This window comes from Mytilus californianus, unplaced genomic scaffold (genome assembly GCF_021869535.1).
Source record: "Mytilus californianus isolate M0D057914Y unplaced genomic scaffold, xbMytCali1.0.p SCAF_12, whole genome shotgun sequence".
Classification (NCBI taxonomy): Eukaryota; Metazoa; Mollusca; class Bivalvia; order Mytilida; family Mytilidae; genus Mytilus; species Mytilus californianus.
Window position 1 is genome coordinate 63,002,409 of NW_026262604.1, and position 23,964 is coordinate 63,026,372.

Below are 23,964 nucleotides of genomic sequence, written 5' to 3' on the forward strand. Positions count from 1 at the left end.
TGCGGTTTTTATCCAACGCAATATAGGTTTGAACGTTGTTTTCAATTTAGACTCGTTATATATGTATAAGTCTAGAGATTTGCACAACGATACTTATAAAAGATGGTATTATACGAAGATGTTGTTATTAAATCGTGTTGACAAATATTTCGGCTAAAGCTAAACAAATAGGGAAGAAGGATATTTGTTAAGCCGAAATATTTGTGAACACGATTTAATAACAACATCTTCGTATAATACCATCTTATATAAGTATCGTTGTGCAAATCTCTAGACTTATATCATTTTTTCCTTATCTGCACAGTATCGTCTATTCTAGACGATCCGGTACATAGTAAATTTGCTGGTTGGTCCTTTTTATAGACTTCTATATATACATGTATATATATATATAATATATATATAAGAATAAGAAGATGTGGTATGATTGGCAATGAGACAACACTCCACAAGAGACCAAATTACACAGAAATTATCAACCACAGGTCACCGTACGGCTTTCAATAATGAGTAAAGCCCATACCGCATAGTCAGCTATAAAAGGCCCCGTAATGACAAATGTAAAACAATTCAAACGAGAAAACGAACTGCCTAATTTATGAACAAAACAATGAACGAAAAACAAATATGTTACACAGCAACAAACGACAACCACTGAGTTACAGGCTCCTGACTTAGGACGGACAGGCACATACAGAATGTGGCTGGGTTAAACTAGTTTGAAAATTTCTGGATCCGCCACTGCCTTGTTCGTGACAAGTTCAAATCCAGTGGTATTCAGTAATACCTTATTTACGAGTAAAAGAATTAAGCCGGTATTTTGGCTACCACGTGTGCAAATGGAAATCATTCTTTTTTATCTGCATATAAGAGGTATTCCGTATACACATGTAGTTGTTCAAATCATGATCGAGGGATGATATGAAAAACAAACCTTAAAGTTTAGAACTCTCACAAATGTAAAAAAAAAATCAAACTTGAGAGGGAAATACAAGATCTTGTATCTAGTTTTAACTGGAAGATTAATAAAGTATGAATTTGTTATTGCTAATAGTCTGTTGGCAGAAATGAAAACTTATCAATGTCAGAGCAGACTTTATGAATATTTGACAAAAATTAAAAGCAAATGTCGAACCTTCTCACAAGCAAATAGTTATTGGACAGTGTTCAACAAATTATGAAAATTTTCAGATACGCGTCTCCAAATTTATTTTTACTAGATGGCTGTTATTGGAAAGAGTATACTTAAAAGACTGCAGGATATATATATATATATATAATACATTGAACTATGACTTGTCAAAAAATTTGAAGTATTTAAAGTAATATACATATATATCCTGCAATTCGGTGTCTTATCATACATTAACAGCCCAACATATATCGCTAGCCTGTATCTGTATACTATGCAGATATCGAGTTAAAGCTCCGCCCACTGCCGGGCTATTTTTGTGTATTGCTGTTGGCGAGTGTTGTATGAACTTTCAGAACCTCAGAATGTGTATTGCAATCGCATTTCAATGACGTATTGCTTAGTCCGTAAATGTCCCAGTTTCCGATCCGCAACCCACTTTCTGCTCATAGACAAACATGATCAGCAGGATTAACTCCATTTTCTACGGAGCAATCTTCAAGTTCAAAACTTGAATGTGTAAATCACGAAATCAACGGTATGCAACAATGTCAATACTCAGTGAATGCACGGACAGTTCGAAATTCTGAAGCGTAGGACAAATCAAACAGTTTTGTCTTAAATCGGACAATGTTTTGTTATTTCTTTTTACTGTTGAAATTAGTTGTTCAGTTCAGCTTCTTGTATATTCCTCCATTAATTGTGGAGCACTACCCATAGGGTATTTGTAGTAACTATATACACCTTATAACATAAGGAAACATTTAATTATGTACAGATGACTGAATTTAGGCAATAATAATTACTAAAAAAGTAATATTATAATAAATTCATAGGATTGTCATCATAAAATTTAAAAAAATAATATTCATAATGTGCTGAAGTGTAGGAAAAGTTAAGTAAGAACTTGATATATTTACAAATAAGAATTTAGAATTTAAGTGGTCTTTAATTAAAATTAACTTTCTTAAAATTGTTAGTTAAAGGTGCTATACGTACATCAGAATTTATAATGAAAAGGTTATTTTATAAGACTTATGTAAAAGGGTTGGGGTTTAAAACAATTCAGCATATATACACAAGTTTTCCTTCACAGTTTAAAATTACCTCATTTGGGATCTTGTCATTATTCTTTAAAGGTACTTGATATCTTAAAACTTTGCAAAAAATTAATTTAGGTCCTAATAAGTCATAAAATAGTAAGATGGTAAAGTAGGGAACTAGTTTATTTTAAAAAAGTTAACTTATACTGTACTTGTGTTAAAAGTTTTTTATCTTTTTTGTGCGCAGCATATGCATCTCATAGCACATATATCTACAAAACCAGGTTCAACCCACCATTTTTTTTCTTAAAATGTCCTGTACCAAGTCAGGAAAATGGCCATTGTTATATTATAGTTCGTTTCTGGGTGTGTTACATTTTAATGTTGTGTTTTTGTAGTGTCTTAGTTCTCCTCTTATATTTGATGTGTTTCCCTCAATTTTAGTTTGTAACCCGGATTTGTTTTTTTCCCATGGATTTATGAATTTCGAACAGCGGTATACTACTGTTGCCTTTATCTAGCCAGAGTTTCAATGTTTTCATACACAGTTGAGTAACAGTTTATGTCCTTGCTAGTACAGTCCATTATGAGCTGCAGTAAATTCCCTTGTTGTATGATCTTCTTGTATGTAGAGGTATCAATTTCATCCATTGTCTGTTCGATTTTTGAGCAATATTTAGATCTTATTTGCTCCAATTCTTTGCAGCGTAGAATAAAATGTTCTAGATCTTCATTTTCTTGTTCACAGATTGTACATATCGGGTTAACTTTCGGATCGAACTTAGCTCTTTTGGCTTGGAATATGTACGTTTGAGTACTTATTCTTGTTTTTATTTCTCCTGCCTTTACGTCTTTACTATTGTTTTTTACGCTTTTCCATATATTGTGAGCTTCATTTAATGGATTGTTCTGTATCTCTATGTATTTAAGTGATGTTTTTTTTTCCATTTTTTCATAATGACATTCATTTTTCCAGTATTCCTTGATCTTTTTTCCTTCTAGTCTTTTCCATTCGATTTTCTTAAGTGGTTTTTTTATGTAGTAACTACTAGATTTCAAATTGTATTTTGATAGAGTTTTTCCCACTTTGTTGATAAAGTCTTTTCTTCTTTGGTCTGAAAATGCTATTTGTCGGCGTAGAATTTCACATTCTATGGTTCCTGAATTTCGAACAATATTCATGAAGAAGGTATTACTAGGTAGATTTTTGTCTAATGTAATGGCAATAGGTTCTGCTCCTACCAGGGTATAGACAGCCATATTTGCTGTATTATTTGGAAGCCCTTGAATTTGTCGGAGGATTTTTCTCTCTGCCAGTTCTAGCATATCCTTTTCTTTTACAAGTAAGTTCATCACCTCAAATCCGTAGATGCGTCTTGGTACTGCATATGTTCACCATAGCTTGTATGCGACAATGGGTGAGAATCCCCTTCTGACATGTAAACCAGCCCCGAGAAGGCTTTATATTGTTGCCCTGCCGGTTCTTATTCTTTCTGAGATATTTGCCCGGTTTTACTCGTTTCTTTTGATACCTAGATGTTTGGTTTCATTGGTTACATTGATGTCATCATTTTCGAATTGCAGTGTTGATATGTTTGAGCCTTTTGCATTGTATAAAACAGCTTCAGATTTTGTTGGATTGATTTTAACTAGATCTCTGCTTGTATGGCGCTGTACTATGTCTAATATTCATTGTGCGTCTGCAGTACTATTTGCCAGGACAGTAATGTCATCGGCACATGTGTGTGCAGGGACTTGTATATCACCAATACATGCTCCAAGTCCACTTTTTAAAATGCAATCCAGTATGACGTTGTTGTAGCATTTATATAGCGTTGTAGATAGTTTTGCACCTTGTTGAATTCCTTGTAACACCATTACATCTTCTGTACATTGACCTTCCCATTTAACATTAATGCTCATGCCTTTATACAAGTTTCTCAGTAGTATCCAGAGCTTTCCTTTTATTCCATAATGGTACAGCTTGATGAATAGTATTTCATGGTTTAGTTTGTCAAATGCATTTTCTGCATCAAGAGTTATTAAAATCATCAGTATCTTTAATTTCTTACTTTCTTCGATTGCTTCTGATGTGAGGAAAGCTGCGCATAGTGATGACACTCCTTCTGTAAAACCTCTTTGCAAGGAGTTTTGTATGTTATTAAATACAGTCAACTCTATCCTTCAATATACTTTGTAATATTTTTGCAAAGGTTTTAGTCACAGTTATTCCTCTATAGCTAGATGGTAATGTTTTGTCTTTTTCTTTCTTTAGGATTGGTGTAAGAATCCCTGTCTTTAGTAAGATTGGTACATCCAAATATGTTAAAATTAAATTTAGCAAATGTACTATAAAGGGAGTTAACTCATCCATCCCATATTTGTAGTGTTCTGCCGAAATTCCATCCTCATCCGGTGCTTTTCCTGCTTTAAGTTTTTCTATAGCTTTATTAACCTCCTTTACATTGACATGATCAATGCCTTGACCTTTTTCTCTTTCTATGGATTCTATTATATTGTTTTGTATTTCTACAAGCTCTAGCTTTTCAGTGTCAAAATTTTCCTTTAATGTTGTCGAAGCTAGTTGTTGGAAATGTTGCCAAATGTTCATTATGCTTGGTCCATCTTCTGCAGTCTTTTCATTCAGTTTCAGTATCTTGGTGTTAGTAAAGTAAGTGGGGTTTTTTTCTTTGCACGTTGATAAGCTTGTAAAAAAGTTTTGTGTCTGCATTTGAAGCTTTCATAATTTTCCCCGCTGTTGATTCTCTCTGAGAGGCATAAGCTTATCTTTGTGCTTTTCGACGTATTCTTTTTGCAGCTGTCATTTTGAGTTTGAGCTCGTTACTTCTTTCTTGAGGTGCTCCATGTTGCCTCCATACTTTATATGCATTTTGTGATTGCTTTGATGCCTTTTCTATTTGTTCATTCCATATCGCCTTGTCCTTTGAATTGATTTTGATTTTTCTTCTATACTTTGGGATTGCCACTTCTCCGGCTTGATGTAGCAATTTTTCTAGATTTCTTAATTATATCTTGCTCAATGATTTCTTTGATTTTTGCATGAGGTTTGGTAGATCTTTATTGATGATTTCCTTATAAATTTGATGGTCACAGTCAGTCCATTTAGGTTTTGCTATGATAGTTGTTGCTTTTTCCCTTACTTTTTTCAGTTGGCTATTCAGTGTCAAAATAACAGGTACATGGTCCGAGGTATTCTCTGGGTCAGTATCAAGGACATCAATTTGTCTGATTTTATTTATTATTTCCGAGTTACTTTTGAAGAGGAAGTAATCAATTTGTCCTTTCGGTTTACCATTCTGGTGATTAAATGTTTCTTTTAATGGGCATTTCTCAGTATTTCCTATACAGTTGTTATGTTTTATACTAAATAATTATTAACTTTGAGCGATGTATTATTGTTGACCATGCGAGATTCTTTTCTGCATACCCGTCATCAGCTGATTGTGTGATTGTAATATTACTACGCGGACCTCAAAGGATTTTAAATCGAAAATAAATGCATTAAATTGGAGTTTTTCTGCTTTCAAAGCAAAAACAATGTACAAAATTAACTGCAGGATAAAGACAATAACTGTTTAGTGTCTTTAAATATCAGCTGTATTGGTACTCGGCTCGAAACTGGAGTACTTTGTAATAGCTCGCTGAAGCTTGCATTACACCTGGTTCTTAGCCTCGTACAAATACAGCTGATATTTAAAGACACTAAACAGTTACTGTCTATTTGACTTCTCGGCTGAAAGCGATCTAATAAAGTAAATAATAAATAGTTTAGACAAAGTCGGACAGAGCATCTTCATTTTCAAACAAATTCTTGATTTTTTTTTTCAGAAACTAATATGTTCCAGGCTATCATTGATATGTTTACTGGTTCATACGACTCATTGACAGCCTCATTGATGATAATTGTGTTTTATTTATTGAAATACCCGGACGTACAAAGAAAATGCAGAGAAGAAATCCACAGGGTAAACAAATACAACTCTACGTTTATAAACACGCTTCTATGTTATTCCATTAGCTGGCTTTGAAAATATGACATTTCATACAGTAATATAGGTACTCATTTTTTATCTTAAATTCATTTTTTTTTGTTTTTTGGGGAGCATTTTTTTTGGGGGGGGGGGGGGGATTTTGTTTTTGTTTTTAATAACCGGGTGGAGGTTATCTTGTAGTTGTTATTTTATTTTATTTTTTCTAACAAACAAATTCATGGCCTGCATAAATTATTTCTTGACTTTTTTAAGTCTGTCGTAACTCACAAAGTCGTTATCGCAATATGGCTGTTGAGCAAATATTTATAAGCAAATATTGCAATACGACTAACAACACATATATAAATCTACAAGAGATATACGAAATACCGGTACCACAAAACATCATTTTTTAAAAATTTTTCATCTGAAAAGGTTTTGATAAGTACACAAATGGAGACGTATTAAAACGTTTACATTGTGAGAGAACGTTTCAGTAAATTGTACATAAGAGTTTATAAGTATATGATAAATCGGGCATATGTTATATGATAATAATTCTCTTACGGGTTCAACACTGAATAACTTTTGGTCGCCGTGACCTATATTTCGCAGTGACGTTTGAGATTTTATTTCTTTTGAATGTAAGATAAATAACAGCAACTCAAGTGCTGTTCTTTTGCTTCGGACTTTTGTCATGAGTATTTATGGGTTTCGTGTCAAGAATTTTTACACCTTATCTGTTCTTTCTATCAAATTCCTTTTTTAACAATTGCATACAATATTGAACGTTCAATCCATGACAAAAATGTGTAAAGGGAGATAGTAACTCAGTTAGCACATATTTTGTAGGTATGCAAAGGAAAGAGTACAGTGACGTTAGAAGATAGAGATAAACTACAATATAACGAATCAACTATTAGAGAAGTACTACGTATAGCAAAACCCCGTATGAATGCTTTAACTTTATATATTCAATGATTATTGCAAATTTTTACTGTAAAATGATTTTTTTTAGCTGGGTTCAAATCTAGCAATTTGTTTTGAAAAAAAAAACGTGTTCTTAGGATTTTATGTTTTGATATGTTCTTTTCACTGATTTTAACATTCTTTGAAGATCAATTTACTGAGAGTAATATTTCGAGATTTTTTTTATAAAATTTTGCAGAAAATTTTAATCACGAAATTGCTAAAAATAAACCCCTCGGGGAAACGTCTTGCTAGTATTGCACAAATAAATATTTCATCACTATACTGTTGAGTGATCTATTTTCGCTGCTTATATATAAATTTTTGTGTTTTTTTTTAGCTAAAACCTGTTTGCGAGGTTTTGTTTTTGTGTTTTTCTTGTTCCTAATTCTAAAATTTAAATTATAACATAATTGCGAAATAAGCAAATTTTTAAAGGCAAAAGTGTACCCCTATCAAAAATTTCCTTCTTTACAATGTCTTGCTCACGTTAGAAATCAGTGTACGCATCATTTACAAAATATGGTGTCACACCGTCTGACGTCATGTAAAACGTGTTATACTGGGCTGATATTTCTATATCGTATTTTATCTATCCCCTTTTCTTTGGTACAAAATACTATTTTCAGTCACATGTTAACCGTTTTAAATATATACATATGTTATTGCAGCCCCTCTTTCATAGCTGAAAACAAATGTTACGATTTTAAAATCTTCATCTAAATGCCAGATGTTGTAACGGTTGTTTCTGTATCAGTGACATTAAATAATATAAATATATTTTATCAAAACCTTAATAAACACACATTTATAATATGCCATAATCTGATTAAAATAAAGAACATGTGTCCAAACAAGGATCTGAAACCGATCTGTTCTACTTTCTGTTTATAAAGACCTTTCGGGATCCTCTGATTTTGTCAGATTAATACACACCTTAAAAAAATTGAAGGCTTAAATTTCATTGGCTGATATAATAATTACAAGAACAGAAAGTAAAACGGAGTGTTGTAAGATCCTTGTAAGAAAATCGTGAAAACAGGATCTGATTTTTAATCAGATTGTAATATGCCATTTCAAATCTAAATTTCAAACGTTTTTAAGAATCCTCAAGAATCTGACACGTACAATGTCTCACCTGATATATATTTTTTTTCAGTTGTACTCTCTATATACAGAACTAACAAACGGGATATGGAAGTCGACGGATATACAATCCCAGCCAAGTCTGTTCTCCTGTATGATTTAAATGATCCACAGGTCGATCCTACACTATGGGAAAATCCTCACGAATTCGATCCTGATAGATGGACAAAACCACAGACAAATGGCTACCTTCCTTTTGGTATTGGTAAATATAAGATTAAAAAAATATTTGTATCAAAGGCGTATGGACAATTTTGCTGTATTTGTTTCCCTTACAGGGTCAGAATCTAAAAGTTGTCAAATCTTATTGGTATTTCAAAATTTTATACCTGTGAATTCAGAAATTATTGCGTGCATTTATTATTGCAATTTTTGAAGAATGGACGAAAATGCGAGACTATTTATTGCGAAAATCTGCATATAAATAAATGTATCAGATATCAGAATGCAAGTTCTTATTATTGCGATACCCACCTAGTCGCATTATTCGCATTAAAAAACCTCGCAAAAATGTTTTGCGATGTTTTTATTCAAGCGAAAACTGCGACAGTATCATCTTTGTAATAATAGAAACACGCATTCCTAATTTCAGGAGCGAGTTCCGTCATAAAATGTTTGCAATCGCATTAATAAGACTTCGCATGTTGAAAGTAGTCAAGGATTCTATATAATAAATACACTAATTTCTAAATTGACATTAATCTATCAAATCAAAAATATTTTCTGCGCTACATGATTCCGTTGAAAGTAGTTTTATGCTTAATTGCATATTTGTTTCTTCAAATTTTGCATCGAAGTACTAATTCTGGTACATTACTTAAGGGCGGCACTTTGTGGGAAGCTTCAGTATCATCTTTGTCAAACTTTTTGAAACTAGGTCGAGATTTTGACTTAAAAATGATTTTATTCTAAATCATAGACAACTCTGTTGACAACCTTTTTGACTCTGGACGATTTTGAGTTTAACATACTGTATAGTACCCGTATGTTGTTGATAACTGAGAGTTATTCTGTCTCAAACTGTATTTTGGTTTTTTTATTCTTTGGGTTGCTGTATTATTAACTTTGTCCCAAACATTCCTGTTCTTCACACAAGATTAGAAGCGAATAGTTTACACATGAAATGTATTCTCACTAGAATGCGTTATTGGTATAATTACAATTTTAGGGCGATTTAAGGGAACGACCATTTAACTTCGATGGTTTTTCTGATCCCCAATTCGTTGAAAAAAAAAATTCTGAATCCAGATTTTTCCTATACCTTATAGTGGTAAATACGTCGAAAGACAATAAAAAAATCTTCGCGCTTCGTGCGAAAAAAACTTTCTGACTCAGACAAAGAACCATACACCCCACACCCCTTTGAAGTTAAATGGGCTCCCTGATCAATCACATTATTTGGTGTATGTTTTAGAACATTTTACCCAGAATTCATGAGACTCTGTGTCTTTGTTTTATAGGTGAACGTAAATGTCCAGGAAGCGTTACAGCAGAAATGTCTTTGGTCTTGATTATGACAAATATACTACGGAAGTTTGAGTTAATCCCAGAAGATGTCAACAACTTACCTATGGAAAGAAAATGGACGGGAATTGTACTTCTTCCTCAACCCTTCAAAATGTTTATGAAACCTGTGGAATATTGACAGATTTAGGATAGTGTAATGTTAAAATATGATTCCTGTTGCAACACATGCAAAATGTATGATTACATAATAATATGTATTTAGTTAATAAGTGTATTCTTACGTAACAAATACACACATATACACACATTGGCTCTGTATTTGTTATTTAGTTTGTGTTTTATACCATGCCTTTTTTCTGGTCATATACTATGTTTTGTTTGTTTTAATCACAAATCATATAAATTAATTTATATAACAATAAAGTTTGAATTGAATTAAATTGTTATGACTTATTGTTTCATGATTAAATATATTAAATTCTAATGTTACAGAAACGATTTGAAGTGGTCATTACATCCGTACTCTTTATAGACAATGAGACAAATTCAATGATCACCAAAGTAAAAGACGTATTGAAAATATTGATTTTTTTGTGGGGAAAGACGGCTTCAAGCCGTCAATTCCCTATTTGGTTGGCCAGACTTCCAAGCTTCTCACGTCAATCATTTTGTTTTTATTTTTGGGAAAACACCTCAAAATTTCATACTGAATTGACGAAAAGGAGACACACAAATGAACAGATTGACTTTAAACACTTTTTTACACATTTCCCTTCTGTTTCTCGTGAAATTATCGTATCTTGAGCTCTCCCTTACAGTGGCGTAGCTAAGCCATTTTTAAGGGTACGCCCGAACCTCGGCGAGGGGTTTGAGGGTCCCAAGCGGGTACAGGGCAAGGGACCTTCCAGCAGGGGTCCAACGGAAGCTAACGATTTATTGAGAGAGAGATACTATTTCTGTAATTAAAACTCATCAATAGCAACATACTTTAAAGTCTAATTTCTTGATTTTATTCATGTATAATTTATTCAGTGTGTTGATTTGGAATCTAATGGCCAATAGTTGTTACTATGAAATATGTTTAAAAGGAGATGTGGGGTAAAACAATCAATCGACCAAAGATCCAAACCTTTCGAAATATAAAAAAAGCAAGTCTACATTTTCAATGGTGTCGTTCTTTTGATTATTATGACTTAATCTTGTTTTCTCCCCTTTTATGCGCAAATTTCGTTAATGGACAAGTACATGCAATAATAAATTTTCATAGATGGTCAGGTGTGACATAAATATACTCTAAGGGTTACGTGGCATCCTATGTTTCGCCTGGGATTGCTGCTGTCGGTTAAACTATAAAAAGTGAATCCATTTATCAGTCAAATACAGGATTTAAAAGAAATCAAACTTTTCTTTAAATGTTTTTCTTGGTCTTAGAAGATAAGCTTCTGTCCAAGTTTCATAACAATCTACGAAAGTTTACAAATGTAGCAGGTGAAAAATATTCAATTCAAGACCGTCTGCTAATTGCCCCCCCCCCCCCCAAAAAAAAAGGTAAAATACTGAAAAATGGAAAAAAAATTTTGACTGAAATTTGCTGACTGTTGTAAAAGTTTTGAAATCATTTAAAAATTAAGGAATATATCTCCCCCATGCAAAGCTCTGATTCTTTGTCCGGAATTGGCTATACTTTGGGTACGTTTTATTTTAATCAGCTCTTCCAATGTTTTTATTATGTTTTGGATTTTCTAATATTTCGGCCTAGAGCATCACTGATGAGACATTAATTGTCGAAATGCGCATCTGGTGCAAAAAAAAAATTCGTACAGTTGGTGTTAACATTTTTACATAAAATTCGATGAAGTTTTGACAAAGTAATTGATACGTAACAAACAGTATCTACTTGTTAACTAATAAAAACAATGTTCTTTTCAGTAAAATGCGGAAAAATTAAAAGTAAATTTTCATAATTATGCTCTGGATACTTTTTAAAAATTTCTGCCTATATTCTGTAAAATTTCATAAAGGTTTTACAACTTCATTGATGTTTTAAAAAATATTTAACCACAGGCTGAACATAAATATTGACGACGCTAACGCCGATTACTAGTACGGAATGTCTCGCAGGCTCGACAAAACTGCATATCGTATCGCAGCAGATAATGAATTGCTTTAAACTATAGGAAAGGGAGGATAATTCACAGTAGATTCAGATTTTGAAAGAAAACGAACAAATAAATAATATGATACCATTTGATTAAAAAGTAAATTTCTTCATACTGTTATCTTCAATTACAAGTCAGTGGAGAAAGAACTACAAGGCTCATGTGCTTTTAGCCAGATCTTTTAATTTATTTAGATTAAAATATTTTTTATCCAAAATTCATGTGTACGCCCGGGCGTTTTGACGTAAACGTAGCTACGCACCTGCCTTACACTTTTTACGTTTCTTTTACAATCCGGAAAAATCAGTATTACTAAATATTCTAAATATATCCATCCCAGTGACGTCATGGTTGGAATTCCACACTACGTAGAAGAAGGGATATCCTTTACTCATTATTAAAATCATTCACAGAAATCGTGTACGATTTTAAAATCGGTATTTGTTTATTTAAACATAATTTTGTTTGCTGTAGATGATTCCAACATCAATGCTTTTATTTGTAGGTCAACTTTCACGGTAAACAATGGGGATACATGAGATTGGGGAGAGAAACGACAGTTTTCATTCTTTCTGTAACTGTATTGAGAATCTTCTTCCAATACAGGAGCACCTCAATTGATGAGTAATTATCCGCCAAGATAAAAGTTAATGTATCTGAACAATTTCTTATATGATAAGTAGTCTTCCATTTAAACAAAATTTCAATGTGTACCAGCATAATGGTAAAAAAATGATAAAATTTTCAAATGTTGCTTTTTGTAGTTTAAACATATTTATTCATGAAATTTGCATATATCAAAATGTAGGATCTTGAAACAAGCTGCACACAGCTTATATCAATCTGATTGATTTTTATAAGTACATGTATCCCTATGATGAGAGTTGTAACTGGGAACTTTATCAATGGAAATTTAAAACTGAATAGACTTTTCAGTCCTCACTTTCTTGAGAAAGTTGTAATCAAGTCTGTCACAAAAAATAGAGAATGACCCTAGCCTGCAGTTCAGTGGTACACAAAAAAAAAATTAAAATATATTGTAGAAGTTATTAAATGATAGAATTCAATTGAATTTTAGATAATTAACTTTCACCTTTAATCAAATGTTTTGATTTAGAAGGTGCCGATCTCTTCCATTGGTCCAAACTGAATCCATGATGAATTCTTGACTTAGGAAATGAAATTACATTAAACAACAATTAATTTCAATATTGTCAACCTTTTTACATGTACTAGCTGTTCTTTTGCTCATTCTTTGTATGAAGACTATCAAAAGATACCCCAACAAAATAGAAAAAAATAGCCGTCTTTTCCCTCAGAGCTCTTAAGCTCTTTGATTAATGAAGGGACGAAACAACTTTCTAACACTAACACAAAATCTTCATATGTACACCGCGGCTTCCAACTTTCCAAGACTAACACCAAATATACATATGTAGACTTCGGCTTCCAACTTTCTAACACTAACATAAAATCTACATATGTAGACATTAGCTTCCACCTTTCCAACACTAACACAAAATCTACTTATGTAGACATTGTGACATGCATACAACATGTGGCGGAGTGAGTATTCACCCATACATGTATTTGCGGAGCCAATTGCATATGATATATCATACCAGATGTTGACGTTAATCTGTTTGAATAAGGAATAATCACCTGAAGGAATTTATAAACGCATCCGTCTATACATATTATTGTTAAAATCTAACAGAAAAAAACACAAAAACTATAAAAAAAAATAATGTAAAACTCCAAGGTCTCAATCAAACTGGGTGCTAGTTGAAGCGATGGTCAATGAATGAGACCTTTAACTATAGAAGCGCATATGGTACACCCCTTGTAAAGTTATTTTGTTGCAAATAAGTCGGAATTATTAGTTATGTTGTGTGTAATAAACTGGAATAAAATCATCATGTGTAGTCAACTTGTCGGAATGATGAAGAAAAATTGCATTACAATGCCGACTTGCTAGAATAAATGTAATGACAAAGTAATAAGAAGTGACATGTTGAATTCAACTTTTTAACTGATTATGTCGACAACTTGCTAATTTGATGATAAGGTAAAACCACATGACCATTTTGGAAAAAAATAGGTCTATTTTTAAATCGATGTCCATATCAGTCGTTTTTTTAATGTGCTTCGGATGTTTGAAACCATCCATTGAGTTCAAGTTCAAATTAAAGTTCGAGTTGTTGTTCAGAGTTATTTGTTATAAAAAGGGCAGTCAAATAATAGAAAAAGTACTAAAAAAAATATCAATATGTCGGACATAAGGGTGATATACCCACATCACTTAGTCCGGCTGTTTATTTTCCTAAGATCTTACATACACTACAATAATAACAAACACAAAGCAATGCAAGAGATTAAAGACAAATTTGCATCATTAGCAAACACGGTTAAAGCTAAAACCAATTCAGCTTTAACCTCAGTTCAAGAAGTCTTTACAGAAACACAACTCATTACATCGGAAATCGAGATAAACAATAAGGCATTCGTAAATAAATCAAACAGCTTGTGGGACAAATTGAATGCCGTTTCTAATGAGACTAAATCTGTGATGCAAAATTAATTGTTTTTGGCTTTTAACTATCTTTCAGTAACTGCGAGTACTCTCAAATCGTACTTTCGTTTTAATTTGACCTGTTGACATAATTTTTGTTATTCAATATTGGCATTTAAAAAGTCGGAATGCGAATACATATGTTCAAACTCTTTTAGGTCATTTTTTAGTAGCAACAAACAAAAGAGCTATGTCAATTGGACATGCTTTGATACTATATCTGCCCTTGAATTTTTACTTGATAACATTTGTGTTTGCTTTCGAGATTCCGTATATCGTCAAGTTATCGGAATTCCAATGGGGACTAACTGTGCACCACTTATTGCGGACCTGTTTTTGTATTGTTATGAGTTACAATTTATGACTAAAATCAGCAAAGACCCATCGAAACAACATCTGATACAAAAATTTAACAATACTTTTAGATATTTGGATGATATATTGGCTCTCAATAATGACGACTTCAATATGTATACTAAAGAAATTTATCCTGTTGAACTTACTTTAAATAAAGCTAATACTAACAATGACCACTGTCCTTTCCTCGATCTTGATATCTATATCATTAACGGGAAGCTTAATACAAAAATTTATGATAAAAGAGATGATTTTTCATTTCCTATCGTTAATTGTCCATTTTTAGATGGTGACGTTCCCTTGTCACCTTCTTATGGTGTTTATATATCTCAACTTGTACGATTAGCTCGTGTATGCAACAACGTATTAGATTTTAGCGAGAGACATTTATGTATTACTGAAAAATTATTACACCAGGGTTTTCGATATCATAAACATTTACTAAATTTTATCATCGGTACAAGGACATCATTCGTAAATATAAATTAACATGCAGACATCTTATACGTTCAGGTATTTCACGTCCAATCTTTTATGGTAATATTCTTTACAAAGCACAAAAATGTCAGTATTCACCTCAAAAGCTAACAAAACTTTTAAACAAACTTATTAAGGAGGGATATAGTTACGATACTGTTGTCAGGTCATTAAAGATTGCATATTTTGGCTTTGATATTGATTCACTCATAGGGTCTTTGCATCGGAATTAAACACATTTATTCTAAAACCAGTTGTTGGCATGACACGGGTTATGTTCTTCTCAAATATTTTATGATGATATAATACTAAACCCTAACAGGGGGGATTGTGCCTAATATTCATATGATGAAGACATTATCTTTCAATCAGTTTAATTGAGGTCTGGAGCTGGCATGTCAGTAACTGCTAGTAGTCTGTTGTTATTTATGTATTATTGTCAGTTTGTTTATTTTCTTTTGTTTCCTATTCTGACATCATCGGACTCGGACTTCTCTTAAACTGAGTTTTACTGTGCATACTGTTGTACGTTTGTTTTTTCTACATTGGCTAGAGGTATAGGGTGAGGGTTGAGATCTAAAAAAAACATGTTTAACCCCGCCGCATTTTTGCTCCTGTCCCAAGTCAGGAGCCTCTGGCCTTTGTTAGTCTTGTATCATTTTTAATTTTAGTTTCTTGTGTATAATTTGGAGTTTAGTATGACGTCCATTATCACTGAACTAGTATACATAATTGTTTAGGGGCCAGCTGAAGGACGCCCCCGGGTGCGGGAGTTTCTCGCTGCATTGTAGACCCATTGGTGGCCTTCGGCTGTTGTCTGCTGTATGGTCGGGTTGTTGTCTCTTTGACACATTCCCCATTTCCATTCTCAATTTAATTACTTATTTTGTTTTATATCTCGTCTCACTATTCTTAATATATACCACCTTTGAGTATTTAGCATGACGACAAAATTTTCACTTCGAACAACAAATTGATTTATTTTGTAAAAAATATTTCCGTACTCTTAATAACAAAATATATATATGTAAATGTACCTGTGTACGTTAATTTATAGATCAAATTTTTTCGTTCAGTGTATGTTTACTTGTTTTTGTTAATATGTATTTTTTATTGAGTAAAGCCATTTCAATTTATATTTTATAGTGTGTCTTTTCAATGTTGTAATGTTACACTACTATTTCAGATTAGGGTGAAGGTTGGCGCCTGTTAAAACGTTGAAACCTGCTGCATTTGTTTGCACCTGTCCTAAGTCAGGAGCCTGTTGTTCAGTGGTTGTCGTTTGTTGATGTGGTTCTAAAGTGTTTCTCGTTTCTCGTTTTTTATATAAATTAGACCGTTGGTTTTCCTGTTTGAATTGTTTTACACTAGTCAGTTCGGTGTGAGCCAAGGCTCCGTGTTGAAGGCCGTACTTTGACCTATAATTGTTTACTTTTTACACATTGTGACTTGGATGGAGAGTTGTCTCATTCGCTTTCATACCACATCTTCTTATTTCTAGTAACGTATACATATGATGCCAGTTTGCAAGAATAATCAGAACGCCTATTATTGCTATTTCGCAAATTTCAACAATCTTTTTGTGATAACTAACTTTCCATCTTAGCTACGCGCCTGAACTGTTTGTCCTCAGTCGAGCGTGAATGTGATGATATCAGAAGTCAAACCGTATTCACGTTGTATAAGAACTTGTACGACTTTGCCCCCCGCAGAGCTATAGAAAAACAGTACATTAACGGGTGTTACACGGACTCTTTTTAGATGATACACGGACTCTTTTTAGTTGTTACACGGACACTTTTTATGAATAGATACACTCGTGCGTGATCAGTGAGTTCATGGGCACTTTAACTTTCAATTAGATTTGAACTTTTTGGTTCACCGACATATTTCCTGTCTTTTTATTAAACAAAATATTTACGTTAGCATCAATATCTTTTTTCAAACATTTTCAGTAAAATACTATTCATATCAGTACACTAAGGGATTAGACATTTAACTTCAAAAAGGGGGGGGGGGGGTATGGTTTTCTCCTAAAAAAAGATATTTTGATCCCAAATTTTATGAGAAAAAATTTACTATGGTCAAGCAGATGACAAATTAATGTTCTGCATGATTCCTGATTTTCCGAATACCGTATAGTGCTAATTTAAACAAAAATATTTGGGTGATGGCGTTGAAAAGTAAATAGTTAATATACTCAGAAAAGAACATACCGCCCCATTTATGAAGCAAAATAATCGGTTAATAAATGTTTTCTTCGATATATAGACATGAATAGTATTTTGGACAATGCTGAAAGTAAAGAAATGATGATACCGACGTTCATATTTCAATAAAAAAAAAGACAGGAAATAAGTAAATAAAAAAATCAAATCTTATCAAAAGATAAAATCCCTATCAACTCACCAATGCACGATTGATCCTATAAAAAAAAAGTGTTCGTGTAATACACGTCCAAATAAGCAGCAAATCTAGAAGAAAATCATTCAACTTATGTCATCAATTTTGGACGGTAATCTGCGATTGGACCATATAGTAACACGTGTTTAATCCCGATCAACACTTGCAGATCTAGAGACGAGCATGAATTTAAAAAAAAAATCAAAGTATATGCCTGAATATTTATAATATTAAGACAAAATCCATTTTTTCATAACATTTCATTCACTAATGAAGTAGGAAATTCATTCTTTTGATACATTTATATTGTTATTGAATTTATATATACATATATATCAGTTGCGGATCCAGCCATTTTAAAAAAGGGGGTTCCCAATCCAGGACAAAAAAAGGGGGGGGGGTCCAACTATATGTCCCCATTTAAATGTATTGATCGTTCAAAAAAGGGGTGTTACAACCCCCGGGACCCCCACCACTGAATATTGAATTCATGTTTTTGGCAACAAACGTGCGATTTTTACGATTTTTTTAAAGGGGGAATGGGGGGATGGAATGGCACATTCTGCATTTTTTCATCAAAATAAAGATCACAGCATGTTTATTTTAAATTAAATTAGGCCCCCTCCCCGCTTTCCGTTTCATCCATAAAAATCAAACGTTAGCTTACTTACCACTAAAATATTTCTTTAATATATTACTTTTTTACGAAGTTGCATTTTAAAAAGTCTTAAATGTGTACAACATTCATCTTTTACTTGATATGGTTCTTTTTTATCAAATTATTAGATTCTTGATTTTTTTCTTGAAAAAAACTTTCGGTTGATGGGAAATGAAAAAAAAGTGTGTTTATACTATAACTTACATTTACTGCTTTATGGCTATCTAAGTTTCTCAAATATTTAGTCTTGCAAAATGTATTATTACTTTCTTGAAACGTCGTACAAGTCAGATACAAAACAAAAGTAACAAAAAAACAGGCCGGAAACAACCTGCCGTATAGTTTTTCTGCACTTGTAGTCAGGTCAAGGTCCTCGGCTATCGCCTCGGACCTTGACCTGACTACTCGTGCAGAAAAACTATCCGGCAACGGTTGTTACCGGCCTGTTTCTTTGTTACCTTTGTATTGTATCTAATACATACCGATCAGTATATTATCTATGGTCTTGTAAACTATAGGCTATGTGTATATCAGATCGGTTTATATTTTTAATAAAAAAATACAGTTTTGTTGCATTCAAACTGTTTATGTCTTGGCTGCATACGGTTTACTTTATCAATAAAATGTATCATCATTCTTATACAATGTTCGTATTTCATACACGGATCATGCAAAAAAGTATTAAAAAAAATACCGAACTACAAGGTAAATTCAAAAGGAGGAAGTCCATAAAATATGACAAAATCGAACACAAGACTTTATCAACCGGAACAAATGGAAAACAAATGTCATATTCCTGCAAGGCGGTATATGATTTTCCTTCCAGGTCACCATATATCATTCCCGTATGTGATGCGTATTCGTATTGTGAAAGCGTTTACTAAAATTGTTTTCAAAAGTTGTAAATTCCTTTTATATGGACGGCATTAAACTGTAAATAGATAATATCATATGACTTTTTCAATATCAAATCCGTATCAACCCGAGACACCAATATAATCCCAAGAGCTCTGCTCGAGGGATTATATTGGTTGAGGGTTGATACGGTATGTGATATTGAAAAAGCCATATCATATACACTTTATTATATACATATACCTCACGTAGATGTTTTTTATGTGACATGACGTCATACAGATAAGGAAGTTTGAAATGACGTCATACAGATTATAGGTTTGACATGACGTCATACAGATTAGGAGTTTGATAAAGATTGCAACAGTGACTGCAATCGATGACGTGACGTCATACAGATTAAAGGTGTGATAAAGCCTTTGCAACCGTGCTGATATCGATATCATCACGGGTGGCCGATACAGCACGCTTGCCAATGATTGTTTTACACATACAATTTATCTGTATTTACTACTAAGTATATAATAAAACAAAATATAACCTATGGATCCTTTTATATAGGTAGGATATAGGTAGGATATAGGTAGCCCCGAGGCGGTGGCAAAAACAAATGCGAAAGTCAGGCTAGAACTACTAGTATTATACTTATACAATATATTATGTCCCAGAGTCAGGGAAGGTCAAATCTTCTTATTTTTATTATATTCTACGTTTTGTTGACAAGTAAAGTTTCGTGATTTTGATTCCTAGTTACTATTCAAAGCTGATTTTGATCCTTTCTCTCTCTTTAAATCGTCAGAATCGGACCAGGTGGTACCTGCTCAAAGAAGCACGTAACGAGTTTAAACTTGTTAAAACACATTATCCTTTAACTTTTCATTTGACGTTTTCGAAGAACAAAGTTATATCATATTTAAGCTTGAACAACACTGTATTGTCAATTGTTTTTTACAAAGAAATCCATGTAAATAAAGCGGATAACTTGTACTGCGAATAGTTATATTCTGTACGGGCAATAAAATACATACTTTTTGCTGCCTTTGCTTCTTTGCTTCGGGAATAATTATATCTAGTCGTGATGCTACACAGTGATATTGCGAATGGCTTTTTACGAAATTTGTAAAATTAGAGGTCCAAGGGAGCCTACATCTCTGACCTGGCATTTGTTTTTGGCATTGATACACTACAATACTATGTAATTCTATGGAGAGAGACTGTGCTGAACAAAAGATGGTCGTTTTTGTTTGACACAATGATATGTTTGTTTACAGTTTTCTAAGTACTGAAAATAGGTTTTGGTGGGGTTCGTTTTCCTCAGTCTTTGGTTTTCTGTGTTGTGTTTTGTATACTGTTGTTTGTAATTTGATCGTTATTAGTTTTTTTTGTGTGTTCGACTTACGACTTTGAATGACTCTTTTAATTGGGCAATTATGATATATATGGACAACAACTATAGCACTAACGATTTCGTTTCTTTATTGGTGATTTTAGCAGGTTACATTTTTCTCTATCTAGTTTAGTTTTCAAGATAGAATAAATTAACATACAAAATGGGGCAAAATCGACTTTGAACATGTTGAAGAGGTGAAACACATATATCAAGGAGATGACTGACGATTTCAGTGAGTTGACTTATTTGTACCTCTTATTTTACTTATAGCAATTTCTCTTCAACTACTACAGTTTACGCCAAAAAGGGTTAAATGGTCATTAAAATGTTATAACTCCTACAAGGAGATGACTAACGCTTTCAGTTTGTTTACTTTTTTGAAGATATTTTTTGACTGTTTACAGTGTACCTCATTTTCTCAGTAAAGTTTAGATCCGCCTAAAACGCAAAAGTGGGTAACAATTGTTATTAAAGGGTAATAAATTCCTCGAGGAGTTAACTGACGATTTATACCAATTTTGACTAATTTTAAATTCTAGTCTTCTTAATCATGTTTGCTGTTATTATTTCCCTCTATCTATTACAATCTTCAAGAATATACTAGCATAAAAGTGAAAAATGGGAACATATCTTCATTTAAGAGATATAACTCCTATAAGGAGTCGTCTTACGACTGTAAACGTAAGTTAATATTGGTCCGACGGGCGCCAAGTAATTGCAAGTAGATCACACTCGCCCTTTGGACCAGACAAATAAAAAGATTATATTTTCTGACACTGTATTTTACAACTTAAAATTGTGTTCAAAATGTTAAACCTTAATGCTTAGGATATACTTTCTCCGTGTTAGTATAAGTTACATTGTGAAATTTGATATTGCAGGAGTTTTTGATGTCATCCGATAAACTACTGTTCATTGTATAAGTTCATGACTCAATTGTTCTATCAGTTAGCGAGACAAGGTTTGAATTCTCTCCATTCAAATATATTCCATTCACAGTCGTATTCAAATTGGGATCACTTCCATCATTGAACAAATGTTTCGTTTTTTCAAGAATAATTCTTGACTTTTCATCAAGTTCAAAACGCACATTAGCAGGTTTAGATTCTGCGCAAAGCATACTATTATCATGTTCACTTGGAAAAAACTGTTCAACTGTTCTACTCGTAGATCGGTTAGATATATGACTATTTCGTCGTAGCTTATGATCTCTTTTTACCTTTCTGATCTCTCTTCTTACCTGTAAAACAATTGATTTATAAATTAAGTTCTACCAGACAATTCTGCGAAATAGAAATCAAATCTTGTGTCAAAGGGGGCCTTTCATTCGGGTTGCTATCTCATTGACATACCCCCACCATCTGTTTATGTATATTGCTGGATGAGTCATGTTTTGTTTATAGTGACATGTACGTAAAATGTTGTACGCTCTTCCCAAGTGGGAGTGGTCCGATAAAAAAACGGAGGATCATACATGAAGTACAGAACAGAAAGTAGGGCCTGGGTAAGTTTACAAGAACAGATGGACCATAAGTAGTAACATCACATGCCGTAATTTACACAATATCCTTATATTTTCTCATTTCTCTCCTTCAAACATAATATATCCTAAATATATGTTTCTTAATATGTTAAATAAAGTCTATAAGAATAATTACACATCATTTATGCCCGGATTTTCTTACGAGTGCTTACGGATGACACAAATTCACGGATCCTCACGATTTGGCCACTTTTGCGACCGATTTAAGAGTATTGTTGTTACGAGTTATTACGAGCTATTTACGGATTATTACAAGTTATTACGATGTTTTTGGGGCAAAATGCAACGATTTGTCACGGATAACTACGAGCAACATAAGGGCATTTTACGAGCTGTTTACACATTGTTAAGAGTATATTACGGCATGGTACTATTCATTGATTCAGAAGCTTTTACGTGTTAGTAACGACCTGTGTACGTGTTGTTACGTAAGTAACGAGTAAGTTAGGAGTCCTTAGTATTTTGCAGCTTTTATACATTTTCCCAAATCGTAAACAAACGGTAATTATACGTAAATTATACGTTTATATTCGTAAAGTATTCGTAAAGTACTCGGTACTACACGTAAAGCCCTGGAAATAGCAATATATAGAGCCATCGTTATACGACCGGACTGAAATCATAAGCAAAATGTAAGCACTCGTAAAAATATCTGTAAACAATTCACAAACTAACCGAAACAAATTGCAAAATAAAATTGTTACATGTAATTATACGGTTTTTAGCGAACAGTTTACGGATGGTAACTTGTTGTTTACTAGCGGTTTACGATACTTATGGATTGTAACAAGTTATTTATGGAAAAAACAAATCCGTGGACAATCGCAAACAGATTTTCTGACATGTCCCTAAATAGAGTAAGCGAGTTGCGATGAGTTATTTGCGAATACCAGCGAGTTATTTACTGGTGATTGCGATTTACTACGAGTATTCTATCCGTAAGAACTCAAAAGAAAATCCGTGTATGTGAAGGGTCATTAAAAATGACCAGGTTTAAGGCTTTTTAATGTAAGGCTATTCCTGTGCAGTGATAATTGTGATTGACAAACTTTAAGAAGCTGTTTGGTATTATAAAATATAATAATGTTACGTTGTATTTTTGAGTGCTGATAATTTTGAACAGTTTTGAAAAAACAAAAAAATTTGCTATTTTTTTTGGTATTTTTTTGTTATGTTTGTCATTTTTAAGAATTTGGTGGTCATTGTAGATAATAGCCACTGTTAAAACTATTCCCTTACTTTTCCAGCTTCGTTACGATTTAGAGCTTTATGTGTCGTATCTATACATCAGTGTACAGTGTATTAGTAAATATCGCATGTTGCCAACTATTGGTATTTTGACCAATTGATTCGGTGGGTTGCTGTATCGTCAACGTATACAAATGTATCCAGCAACTCCTTTTATTACTATTAAATACTTAGACCAACTTTAGTTTTTATCAGATTTCTATCGCTCCTAATTACATTACTCAAGTGATCTGATTTAAATTTCGCTATAAAAATGTGTACGTCAAACTTATACATGAAAGTTAGTTTAAGATCCCATTCAAAACTTAGCCTGTTTACTTGAAGGAATCATGGTTGAAATATGATTTTTGTATGAGAGAAAATGTAAAAAAAAATATGTGGAAATGAATAAAAGACAGTATAAAAGTATGGGTAAGAATATCGAAACAAACTTACCTCTTCGTTCATAAAACAAAACAGTATTGCCACTGCAAATCCCTGCAAAGACAAATATAAAACAGATACAAAAATATAAAAAAACCTAAGTCAGCAAGCTCCGGATTCGTCAGTGCAT

General features: G+C 32.9%; 2 protein-coding genes across 6 annotated transcripts in view; one reads left to right on the forward strand and one right to left on the reverse strand.

The window, feature by feature from the left end:
• LOC127722166 (cytochrome P450 2J4-like) overlaps window positions 1–10,184 on the forward strand; it is a 49,081-nt gene extending 38,897 nt beyond the window's left edge. For both annotated transcript variants that reach the window (XM_052229038.1, XM_052229039.1), the window contains exons 6-9: window positions 6,025–6,161; window positions 7,020–7,116; window positions 8,296–8,487; window positions 9,743–10,184. In XM_052229038.1, coding sequence (XP_052084998.1) covers window positions 6,025–6,161; window positions 7,020–7,116; window positions 8,296–8,487; window positions 9,743–9,927 — 611 coding nt within the window. In that variant the 3' untranslated portion in view covers window positions 9,928–10,184. The remainder of the gene's footprint in view (window positions 1–6,024; window positions 6,162–7,019; window positions 7,117–8,295; window positions 8,488–9,742) is intronic.
• Window positions 10,185–21,381: 11,197 nt separating this feature from the next.
• LOC127722167 (parathyroid hormone/parathyroid hormone-related peptide receptor-like) overlaps window positions 21,382–23,964 on the reverse strand; it is a 68,674-nt gene continuing 66,091 nt past the window's right edge. For all 4 annotated transcript variants that reach the window (XM_052229040.1, XM_052229042.1, XM_052229041.1 and 1 more), the window contains 2 exons: window positions 23,847–23,888; window positions 21,382–21,860 (listed from right to left, as the gene is read on the reverse strand). In XM_052229040.1, the coding sequence (XP_052085000.1) occupies window positions 21,546–21,860; window positions 23,847–23,888 (357 nt within the window). In that variant the 3' untranslated portion in view covers window positions 21,382–21,545. The remainder of the gene's footprint in view (window positions 21,861–23,846; window positions 23,889–23,964) is intronic.